Source organism: Cornus florida, unplaced genomic scaffold, assembly GCF_030987335.1.
Source record: "Cornus florida cultivar Cherokee Brave unplaced genomic scaffold, ASM3098733v1 CherokeeBrave_3.0.0_Hap2_Chr05, whole genome shotgun sequence".
Lineage (NCBI taxonomy): Eukaryota > Viridiplantae > Streptophyta > Magnoliopsida > Cornales > Cornaceae > Cornus > Cornus florida.
The window spans coordinates 88,536,978-88,549,828 of NW_026775575.1; the positions used below are offsets into that span (position 1 = coordinate 88,536,978).

General features: G+C 35.0%; 1 protein-coding gene across 1 annotated transcript; it reads left to right on the plus strand.

The window, feature by feature from the left end:
* Positions 1-8,122: 8,122 nt before the first annotated feature.
* On the plus strand, positions 8,123-11,610 carry LOC132309650 (receptor-like protein 6). The gene is made up of 3 exons (XM_059807938.1): positions 8,123-11,187; positions 11,302-11,376; positions 11,589-11,610. The coding sequence occupies exons 1-3, from the start codon at positions 8,123-8,125 to the stop codon at positions 11,608-11,610; spliced, it is 3,162 nt and encodes a 1,053-aa protein (XP_059663921.1).
* The last annotated feature ends 1,241 nt before the right edge of the window (positions 11,611-12,851 follow it).

Here is a 12,851-nt window from a genome sequence, read left to right on the forward strand (position 1 = left end):
TATTATTCTATATAATCTATTATACTAAGAGTTGAAAATAACTAAAATTATCTATGTACATGACATTATATAATAAATTAGTAATTATACAAGTAATACATTTAATAATAATAAAAAAACATTCGTCATTACTATATATAAGAAAAGAATGCCAATAAAATTATCACGTTATTACGTAACTTTGGTTCTATGATTCGATAAACTTACCCGATTTTTTATGATGACTTCTTGTAGATGGACATAAATTCTGAAAATGAAAGAGAGTAAGATAATGTCTTCCATGTCATTCAAGTCTAATTCAGCATGTAACACGGCAAATCTGAGAGAGAAAGAAACTTTTATCTCCATATTTAGTTCTAATACTTCCCTAATGATCTCAAGCTCTTCGTGCTGAGTGCTTCTTGTGGTGGACAATTATTGTTCCATTGTATCACAATTTTCTCCAACATAGTAGCATTCTTGTTGAGATGAGAAGCAAGCCTCATTTCTCTTTGAATATGGAAGCAAACCAGATATTTAACATTGTTTTACATTAAATTAGGGGTGGCAAATGGGCGGGTTGGACTGGGTTGAAAATGGACGAGTTAAACATGGATCAAAACCCCATATTCAACATGTTCAGAACAGGTTAAAAAAGAACAAGTCAAAAATATATAGGGTCAACCTGTTATGACCTGTGGACCCATTAATTATTATTTTTTAACTATTTTTTAAATTATTTTAAAATTTTAATTTTTTTTAATAATAATAATAATTATTATTTTTAATTATTTAATTATTTAAATTATATTTTAATATTTAACATTTTAATATTTTATTATTATTATTATTTATTATTTTTTTGGAAGGTTTTAAAATTTTATTTAATAACAAATTTAAAAAACAATCTCAAACTCAGTAATATTTATCAACTCGTTTTAGAATGAGAAGTGAATGGAAGAGAAGAAATTTATAGAGAGAGAAACTTAGGGTCAGTTTGGTGCAATGGAAAAGGGAGGAAAGGGAAGGGAAGGTGATGGAGGGGGATAAAAAATTTGTGTTTGGCAAAAATTGTTGGAAGGAAAGGGAAGGAAAGTGAATGATTTGGAGGGTTAACACAAGGCCTGAATAGTGTTTTGCTTATCCTCCAAAAAATGGGAGGAAAAGGAAGGAAAGTGAAGGGGAGGGTTGATTTATTATTTGTGATGCCTAATTTGCCCTCAAGATTACATATACATACAGGTTAGCAGTTGCAGAGAGAGTGAGATACGGCTGGCCGGCGGCTAAAGCTTGCGAACGGCAAGCCCGAACTGAAACAGCGGCGATGGAAGAAAGATATGGGTTTTGATTTTTGATTCTTACAGACAGATAGAAAACTAAAAGAAATGGGTTTTGAACTTCTGATTCTTGTAGAGAGGAGAGAGAGAGAGAGAGAGAGAGAGAGGGCAAGTTCAGAGTTGAGAACGAGATTAGAGATGGAGGCGAGATTGGGGAGGCTGAAATGATTTCCCCCTTCTTTTTTTTTTTTTTTTTTTTTGGTCTTTTCTTTTGGCCCATCATGGCCTGGTATAGGAGGAGACAATCTATATATATATATATATGGAGGCGAGATTGGGGAGGCTGAAATGATTTGCCATATTTTTTTTGTCTTTTCTTGTGGCCCATCTGTTGGGATTTATATGTCCTAGCATAGCAAATTCCTATCTGGATTATAGTGACATATGTTCCTGACATATCTGAAATATTTATGATTTATATAATTGGTGAATTCAATGTATTATGTTTCGATTCACTATGAAATTGATAGTGTCCATGTAATTACAAGAAATATTTATATATATGTATGTGATGGCAATCAATGCATGATATATAAATAGTAATTATAAATTGTTCATAGTCGGTAATTATGGATGGACTCATAATTAATTAAGACTTGAACTGGATCCGCGTTAGGTTGAGATATATTGCGAGAGCCGTCGTATGCAATTACTCCCTATCACCGTCATGGCATTTGACTCTTAAGTATGAGAAAAGTATAGACTCTTTTATTAATTAATAATTACTTTGATTTGTTCGGCGAATTCTTCGGGATTCTTAGACCGACACTTTGGGTAGTTATGTAATTAATAGTTAGAGGGTTATATTTTTAATATTTGCATCATTGCTACTTGTATTTATTTTGTATTGATTATGGTTGATCACAAAGTAAATTCGAAGGCCTTCGTGTGTTTTTAGACAAAATGATTTATTATATATTTATTTATTTAAATTATTATTTTTGTCAAACAAATGTTTTATTGTGATCGAGCCAGAAATAATCAGAGGTACCAAAATAGATATATTAATTAAGTAGTCGGATTGATGGCTTTATTTATCCGATAACTAATTATGCATAGAGGGGTCAAAGTGCGATATTGACTTAGAGGTTATTTATTATTTAATTGGAGTTCAATTAATTTCTTTTAGTGGAGTAGAAATTAATTTATGAATTAATTGAATTGGGTCCATGGACCGGGCTAATTATTAATTCATTGTAGCCAATAAAATAATAGGCCCAATGGATTCTGATTCATAGCCCAACTTGATATTGGAATCATATTAGATTTGAGACATATGAATTAGAGATGGAGAATGATTTGTTGTTTCCTTTTCTTTATTTTTATATTGCCTATAAATATACATGGTCTATGTATATTTTAGGTGTGATTTTTATGAGAAGGAAAGAGGAATAAATTTTCTCTCTCTAGAAAATTAGGGTTTATGTTCTCATCTAATGGAGGCTCCCACAAACCTAGTTTTCCAAGGTCATTCATGGAGGCTTATGAGTGATTCCTAAAGGCAAAACAATTACCAAGAAGATGGAGATCCAAGGAGAAGGCATCTTGCTAAGGGATCTACAATAAGTGAGAACATTCACTTTAGAGGAAAGATTTAAAGGTTTACTCAGACCTTTGATGTAAGTATTCAATCCATTAATTGAATGATACATCATATTTTTATTTTTTGCATAAACCTTGTCTCTATGTGATGAATCAAGATCTATGAATCAAAATCCCTCAAAAAGGTTTTAAAACTTGCACGTTTCCCAACACCATCATGGCCTGGTATAGGAGGAGACAATATATATATATATATATATATATCTTAAAATATAAAAGGGTATAATAGTTCATTTATTAAAATAATTCCCTTCCATTTCTTTCCCTTTCTTCTCCCAAACATGATTATTACCCTTCTCTTTTTTTTCCTTCATTAATCAACTAAACACACACAGGGGGTTAAAATTATCATTCCCTTCCCTTTCCCTCATAACTAATATTATCCTTTCCCTTCAAACCTACCCTACCAAACATAGCCTTAGAGTGAGGGGATTGATGAGAGACAAATTTAGAGAGAGAGAGGATCGTGAGTGAGAGAATTTGAGAGAGAGAGAAATGAGTTGAGTGCAATATAGAATAGATGTGTATTGTGTGTCTATCATGTGATGAGTGAAATATGGACAATATTCAACCTATCTTGATCCTCAAATTAAGTGATTAAAAATTACCCAACTCATTTTTGACCCATTTGAAATATAGTTCAACAGAAACTATTAAAAAGCAGGCGAATATAGGCGAGTTGAAGTGTTGTGACCTATTTTGCCACCCCTACATTAAATGATAGTGCTTTAATTCACTTTAAGAAAAATTAAAATTAATTTTGTATTTCATAATTGAATTACATGCAATATTGTCACACTTTGCCATTTGTCATTCTTATATATGAGAAAAAACAGATGCCTTGATAACTCAGTGAGTTAGTGCTTTCAGTGGATTTTGGAGTGTCAAATTTTGACTATCTGCATGATCTACTAATCTAACTTCTAATCTTTTTCGTCTTGTAATAAATAAATAAATAAATAAATATATATATATATATATATATATATATATATATATATAAAAGAATGTTAATATACAATAAAATAAAATAAAATTATCATATGGCGTTGCATCAACTTGCCCCATTTGTAATGTCGGCTTTTGTATATGGAAACTGATCCGAAGATGAAAGAAAGAAAGGTAAATTACACTAATCTCCCCTGAGGTTTCATTAACCTACACAGACCTCCTCTCTTGTTTGCCAAATTACACTGACCTTCCCTGTCAATGGATGCTGTTAAGGGAAAGAGTAAAATTACAAACTTATCCTTACTTATTAGTTTATTATTAAAAATATAAAATATAATGGATGTAAATTACTAATAGTACCCTTTTTAAGATTTTTTTTTTTCCCTTCTCCTTTCCCACGGCCTTGCCATTGCCAACTAGGGATGGCAACGGGGGCGGGTTTGGGCGGGTGTACCCTCCCCCGCCCCCGCAACCGTTTAAAAACCCCGCCCCCATCCACGCCCAAAACCGCAAAAATGGGGGGACTTTCCACCTCATACCCGTAACCGTTTAACATTTTTACCCTTGCGGGTACCCGCTCCGCCCTGTTTAAGACCATAATTATTTATTGTTGAAATAAATTTGCTATTTTTTTTCCCCTCATCTTTAGTTCTTCACTATTACAACTTTCCTTCTAATCAAATTCATTTGTTACTTTAATATTATTATATAGGGTACTTAATATATATACTGGGAAATATATATACTAATGAAATAAGGGTACTTAAGTAATTTGCCTATCTAAACGGGGCGACCTCACCCCGCTCCCGCACCAAACCCGTGCGGGTTTTTATTATATCAAACCATCTCCGCCCAAATAAGCTAAACGGTCCCCTATAACCGTAAAAAATGGGGCGGGTAACCTCAGGGCGGGTCAAATTGCCATCCCTATTGCCAACAACCCCCCCCTCTCTCTCTCCTCTGTCCCCGACGGCTGGAGACGGGTCTGTGCTGGAGACGGGTGACGTCAGCGGAAAAGAGCATGGACGGCGATGTGCCCGACAATGAACAGCATCCTTAGAAATGCACTACCCCGGAGAAGGCTATGCATCTTGATAATTAAAAAAAAAAACCCAAAAGTTGTATCTGTTCATAGAGAGAGAAAATAGGTTTATTAGCCGTCAAGGAAATGGGTCTGCTCGTTGCATGAAACGTTGCAGGAGATGAGTGCACCGGAAAGACAACTTGCCAGACTGATATGGGTTTACACCAAAACTATGAGCTCGCCGTCACAATGGAGCTTTACCGTTCGCCCTCGTGAGCTTCACCGATGGATTCTTCATTCCTCGCCGTTGAGTTCTTCATGTCGCGGTTTGTCCTCGCCGGTAAGCTCCTTTACCGCTATTCATCATTGCTCGCCCCCGTTCTTGTTTGCTCGCCGGCCCATCCTTGCTAAATTCAGTGCTTGACTATGTTGGTTGGTTTAACAAATTTCAACTTTTTCAATTTTATCTGAATTAACATAAATTCAAAATATAAGAGAAAACTAGAAATTACTCTGGGTAGTAGTGTGTCCAAATTTCTTACACTGAGCACATAGCTTAGGAATCCAAACATATCCAAACTTAAATTTCAATTTGCTTATGGTCATCTTTAATGTATAAGTCAAAAGAAGAGTATGTGTTGGTTGCCCACTGTTATCATTTTGATGATGGGAGATTGATCTGGGGTGCAGTTTGAGAGACTGTTCATGATTGGGAGGTAGAGGATATGGTTGAGTTTTTGGTGATGCTATATAGCCAGGTTATTTTTGAGGTGGGGATGGATGAGCGGATGTGGATAGCTTTGAGCCAGGGGAGATTTGAGGTATAATCCTTCTATTGTTAGCTGATGGATGCTCAGGGGCGTCTTTTCTTGAAAGGAATTTGGTGCTTAAACCAAAAAGTTGAAATTTGTTAAACTAACTTCGCCGGAATCTCTTTAAACTGAAGCTCCGTCGAACCTTGATTCGCCCTTCGCAGCCCCAAAAAGTTGAAATTTGTTAAACTACCTTCGTCGGAATCTCTCTAAACTGAAGCTCGTCTTAACCTGATTCGCCCTTGGCAGCCGCCGTGTGTATATATATAGATAGATACACACACACACACACACACACACACACACACACACATATATATATATATATATATATATATATGAGATTGATACGTGCGTGACAGTGTGTCTATAGATATATGTGTGTGCACTGTATATATAGATAGTTTAGACCCATTGGGTGTTCTGGGTTTGTTGGTATGATGGCACTATTGTTCTTTTGAGTTTATAAGTCAAGGATATTATTGTAAATTTGCAGTGATTATTGAGGTTAAAAATATCATTTCAGCTATAAGAAGGGTAAAATTATCTTTGCATTAATTTTTTTTGACGAATATAAGCATAAATAGTTAGTTGTTTAATGGCAGGGGAGGTCTGTGTTATCAGTATATAAACTTCAAGGGAGTCAGGATATTATTGTAAATTTGCAGTGATTATTGAGGTTAAAAATATCATTTCAGCTATAAGAAGGGTAAAATTATCTTTGCATTAATTTTTTCTAACGAATATAAGCATAAATAGTTAGTTGTTTAATGGCAGAGGAGGTCCGTATTATCAGTATATAAACTTCAAGGGAGATCAGTGTTATTTGGTAAATAAGAGAGAATGTCACTATATAGTGCGCGCAAATAGAAATTACTGTAATTTACCCACCAAAAAAAAAAAAGAAAAAAAGAAAAAAAAGAAAAGAAAAAGATAATGTCTTTCGTATTTTTGAAATTTAATATAGTGCGCGCAAATCCCAAAGTGAAAAATAGTCTTCTCTAGTTTTAGTACTAATTTTTTAAGGACAAATTATACATATATATATATATATATATATATATATAGGGGAAACGTGTGACCCGGAGACCACAACATCTTTGAAGAATTATGGGTTGGGCCTTATATTTGGGCTGGGTTTGGCTATTGTATTGCCTATGGTTTGGCCCAATTATATTTTTTTCTTATCAATAAATTGATTTACTCTTCAAAATAATAATAATAATAATAATAAAATTCATATATGAATTAATGTATTTGCATTTTCTTGGATTAATTGTGATTTGGCGTTATTTGAACTAAATGATTGGAATCTTTGCATGCTTGGATGATTCGAGTGGTATTGTGATAAAAAAAAAAAAAAAAAATGTGGGGTGATTTATATTTTGGCACAGGTCCATCCACTTGTGCATCCTAAATGGTCAATGAAATGCTTACATGAGTTCTATAATGGAAAGGGGCTCGAGAGTGAAGAACATTGGTTTGAAAATGGGCAACATGGGATTTTAAAGAATAATACATGCCACTAATTTAATACTGCTATGCATGTTTGGTAAATTACTAACATACACACACTTTATTTTAGTGCGTTTATTGCCCTCCATTTTAGGGATGATAACATGGTGGGTTGGAGAAGTGCAACACTCGGATATTTTAAATAAAATTAATAATACAATTAATCCTATAAAATGGAGTGAAACTATATACTTTTTGAAACAATTATGAAGTTTGGAATGCATGGAGAATTCTGCTAATCTATTTTTCTAATAAAACAAAAGAAAAACAAGTAAAATGTGAGATCGAAAACTTTTTGGGGTCTAATGTCATTTTTTGAAACTCCATTATTTCAAAACTTAAAATAATAATTATTTTTGGTAAAAATATAAAATTTTGGTTTCTTAATGCACGGAGAATTTGTTATCCTTGGAAATCTAAAGGACAAAAAAAAAAAAAAAAAGGAACGGAAAGAAGAAAACATTAATGATAGAATAATTTTATAAACATAATGCTTTTGAGTAATTAATAGGCGTACGTGGAATTGTAGTGGGGTGGAATTTTTATTCTACTCCCAAAACCCACGTTTACATCAATTAGTGTACACCAGATCTAGCCCAATAATATCTTTTGTGTGTGTGTGTGTGTGTGTGTGTGTGTTTCGTGTGTGGTGATGATATTTTGGCAGAAAGTAGCAAAGTGGAAACTAAGAGGAAGATGTCTCTTGTTGAAAAGTATCATTTATGCAGGGGAGACTTGACGATGTGTTCCATTACTATCTCTCCACTTGACTTGACTTAACAAGATTACGTAGGATATATATCATTTTGTTATCCGTCTATATAAACACCACATCTTGATTCATATATACTTATATAAGTGCCAAAGAAAGAGAATTTTATATATCGATCATATAATTGAGAATGGGTGGTTGTTCACCAATATTATTCTTGCACTACTTGCTCTTCTTCCTACTCATCATCACTGCATCTCATTACTTCATGCTTGTTCACTCTTTCCCTTCTCTGCACCAACAAAACCCACTCTGCCACCACGATGACAGGTCTGCTTTGTTGCACTTCAGTCAAAGCCTTTCAATAATAAAGTCTACACCAATATCTACGGATCCTTCAGCTTATCCAAAGGTTGCATCGTGGAATACCAGTAGCAGTGATTGCTGCTCATGGGACGGTGTCACTTGTGATGATGACACTGGCCGTGTCATTGGACTTGACCTCAGTAGCAGTTTTCTCTCTGATTTTATCAACTCCAGTAGCGCCCTCTTCCGCCTTGTTCACCTTCAGACACTCAACCTAGCTGACAATTGGTTCAATCACTCTCAAATCCCATCTGCCGTTGGACTTCTTTCGAGGTTAACTTATCTCAATCTCTCATATTCTGTATTTGCTGATCAAATACCTTTGGAAATTTCAAATTTAACCAAATTAACTTCTCTTGATCTCTCAAGAAATCCAAATCTGGAGCTCCTTAAGCCTGGTCTAATAAGCTTGGTTCAGAATGTGACGAATTTAAAAGAACTTTACCTCAATAAGGTAAACATGTCTTCAACAACACTTCACATTTTGGCTAATTTTTCGTCTTTAACTTCTCTACTTCTTCAAGATTGTCAATTACAAGGTGAATTTCCGGCGGGCATTTTTAACTTACCAAACCTACAGTTTCTTAGCGTGCAAAACAATCCAGATCTCAGCGTGTACTTGCCTGAATTCCACAGTAGGAGTCCACTCAAGAAATTGAGACTCGGGGGCACAAGCTTTTCAGGGGAGCTGCCAAATTCAATTGGAAATCTCCACTCGTTGAATGAATTGGATATCTCAAGATGCAACTTCTCATGGTCAATACTGTCTTTAATTGATAATCTTACACAACTCCATTATTTGAGCCTTTCAGGAAGCAACTTTTTTGGAGAATTGCCAAATTCAATCGGACAACTTAAATCCTTGAATCGTTTGGAGATGGCAGGATGCAATTTCTCAGGCCCAATCCCGTCTTGGTTTAGTAATTTTTCACAACTGCGATATTTGGACCTTTCCAGAAACAACTTTTTTGGAGAACTGCCAAATTCAATCCAACAACTTAAATCTTTGAATCATTTGGAGATGGCAAGATGCAATTTCTCGGGGCCAATCCCGTCTTGGTTTGGTAATTTTACACAACTGCAATATTTGGACCTTTCTGGAAGCAACTTTTTTGGAGAATTGCCAAATTCAATCGGACAACTTAAATCCTTGAATCGTTTGGAGATGGCAAGATGCAATTTCTCGGGGCCAATCCCGTCTTGGTTTGGTAATTTTACACAACTCTTCTATCTTGACCTTTCTTCTAATTTGTTGCACGGCCCAATTCCTGAGTCAATCTCTCAACTTGTGAATCTGGAAGTTCTTTATCTTGATGGTAATAATATAAACGGAACAGTAGAGGTAGACGTGTTTCTTACTCTGAAAAATCTTACTGATCTTTGGCTATCGGGTAACCAATTAACATTGCTTACCAGTAGCTTCATCAATGATACGCTTCCCAAGTTTGAGTTCCTTAATTTGAACTCATGCAACTTAACTGAGTTCCCAAATTTCTTGAAAACTCAAGACAATTTGCAGTTGCTAGACCTCAGCAACAATAGTATTCAAGGCCCTCTGCCTACATGGATATGGAACATGAGTCCACAAAGTCTGTCATACCTTGACCTTTCTCAGAACTTTATAACGGCCTTTCACCAACCTCCTCCTTTAATCCTTCCGTGGGACAGACTAAGGCGTTTAGACATTAGTTCTAACATGCTGCAAGGATCACTCCTTGTCCCACCATCATCCATCAGCGTTTATATTGTCGCTAACAACAAACTGACTGGGGAGATTCCACTACTGATCTGCAATGCAAGTTCTCTTCGTGTCTTGGATTTATCTTATAACAATCTGAGTGGCATCATTCCCCAATGTTTGGGCAGTTTTGCTGATACTTTGGAGTTATTGAATCTTCGAAACAATAAATTACATGGCCCCATTCCTCAAACATACAACAATGGAACCATGCTGAGGATGATCAACTTGAGTCAAAACCAATTGCAAGGGCCAGTGCCAAATTCGTTGGTCAATTGTTCACTTCTAGAGAGTCTTGATCTTGGAAACAATCAGATCGATGACATTTTTCCCTTTTGGCTTGGAACACTTCCTGAATTGAAGGTTCTGATTTTGCGATTCAATAGATTCCATGGTGTAATATGGAACCCTAACTCCAGTTTTGCTTTCTCCAAATTGCATATTCTTGGCATCTCTCACAATGGTTTCACTGGTAAGTTACCTTCCGATTACTTCCGAACCTTGACAGCTATGAAAACTATTGATGTCAATCAATCAACATATATTAGGAGTGCAGCCAATGTTGTTAACAATGACAGTACTTACGCATTGACACTAACCAACAAAGGTGTGGAAATAGTGTACTTGTATATCCTAAATGTCTTCACTGCCATTGATCTCTCAAGTAACCGATTTGAAGGAGAGATTCCGGAATCTATTGGGATTCTTAAGAGTCTTCACATGCTAAACCTTTCCAACAACAATTTCATTGGTCAGATTCCATCTTCATTGGGGAATCTAACAGAGATTGAATCGTTGGACCTTTCTCAAAACAAGCTCTCAGGAGAGATACCTCAGCAACTAACCCAGCTCACATTCCTTGAATTCTTCAATGTCTCTTTTAATCATCTCAGAGGACCGATTCCACGAGGGAGGCAATTCAATACATTTCCAAACAATTCCTATGAGGGGAATTTGGGATTGTGTGGAGACCTTTTGCCGAACAAATGTGACAACTCAGACGCGTTGCTGCCACCACCACTTTCGAACTTCAAACAAGATGGTGATCATTCATGGCTTGCAATTGATAAAAGTGATTGGATTGTGATATGCATGGGCTATGGAGGTGGGTTAGTAGTTGGGTTGATCATTGGACACACTCTTGCCGCAAGGTATCATGAATGGTTTGTCAGCACCTTTGGAAGGAACCAAAATAAACAGAGGACGAAAAAGAGCAGGCGAAGAAGCTAAATTTGATGAGCCCATATTCGTTCATGGCTTTGTAGACTTTTCCATTGGAGGAGGTACATTAAGGAAATGAAGAATTTCAGCTCCAGCATGGAGTTTCCACCAGCTCTCAGGTATGTGTGTTGCGTTGTGTTTCTTTTTACTAGTTTGCATTTGTAGTCTATGCCAAACTCTGATCCTCTAAAGTGACTTCTTTTAATAAGATGCATGTCATTAAAGAAAAACTCTTGTAATCATACTATAGTATAAAATTTGTAGCTGAAAAAAAAAAATGTTACTTATGTCTAAATGTTATCTATTGTGCGGTTTTGGACCACCGTTACAGAATACTAGTTGCAAAAGGGTAGTGTTTTAGATAATTGTTCAAAAGATGCATCACAGCCATGGGTAATGCATGTATGACATTTTGGCATAAATTCTCAAATATATGGTTGGCCTCTGATTGTTATTAGAAGTTATTTTATTTTATTTTGTTTTTTTATTTTTTTGTGTGTGAAGAGCAAATGTATTAAAATTCCAGACTAAAAACAAAGTATATACAATTCATACTCAAAAAGAAAGTCTTTTTGAGGAAATAACATGTCACTCAATCAATGGCTGTAGTTAACACTATTTTTTCTAATTTTCGAAGTGTAAAGTTAAGGATTTAAGTTTTCAAGAACATTGATATGCGTGTATAATTATTTGTTTGGAAAAATAAATAAAAACTTATGCCTATGTAAACTTAGTTCTCTTAGAATTATTTTATTCTTTTAGAGCTAGCTAGTTCATTAAAACTAGAACAAAACAAGTTAGGCTGACAGGCATCGCATAGATGACGAGTGCTATTATTGTGATTATATTGGTTACTATAGTACAGGGTAGATTGTCTAGGCATCTCTTGATATTATGATGTGTGCCCTTACTGGCAGAAAGAAATTGGAGACTGCATACAAAACACAACTCAGTTTAAGATTAAGAAGACCAAATATCTTGATTATAGAGTATTTGGATTCCCTTTATACATGTAGTCTTGTACATATATACACAAGCGCGTACACACATATACATATAATACTTGTATTGGATCGTAGAAGTAGAAGATTTTATTGAAAAGTCTTGCCAATAGAACATTCTCCTAAATATTGATCATCAGCTTGTGAGACTACTCAGTCATCTTATAAACAAAACTTTTCTTTACATATAATACAAACAATGTTTTGGACCACTTCACCCCAGGAGTGCTTTTGCCTAGTCTTTGTCGGTGCCATTACGCTACAAGTTTGTTCAACTAAATTTTTGATTGTAATAATGATTGCAAGATTATTTATTAATTGTGTGACTCATATGTTTTGGACCACTTCACTTGTGAGGCCTAATTTTCTTGCCGCTTTTGCCTAGTCTTTGCCGGTGCCATCACGCTACAAGTTTGCTCAACTAAATTTTTGGTTGTAATAATTTATTATAAACTTATTTATTAATTGTGTGACCCAGATGATTTGGACACATGATATATTTCTATTTATTTGGTAGCTAAGTAAATAAATATGAGACTAATATTATATTATTTGGCCAATTTATAAATTATTCTTTTCGTAATTAATTATGC

What these genes read in the sequence shown, in the direction of transcription:
- LOC132309650 (XM_059807938.1), top strand. Translation starts at nt 8,123, where the DNA reads ATGGGTGGTTGTTCACCAATATTATTCTTGCACTACTTGCTCTTCTTC. An exon ending in GGACACACTCTTGCCGCAAG is followed by an intron (nt 11,188 to 11,301) that starts GTATCATGAATG and finishes ATGGCTTTGTAG; the next exon opens with ACTTTTCCATTGGAGGAGGT. An exon ending in GAGTTTCCACCAGCTCTCAG is followed by an intron (nt 11,377 to 11,588) that starts GTATGTGTGTTG and finishes CCACCGTTACAG; the next exon opens with AATACTAGTTGCAAAAGGGT.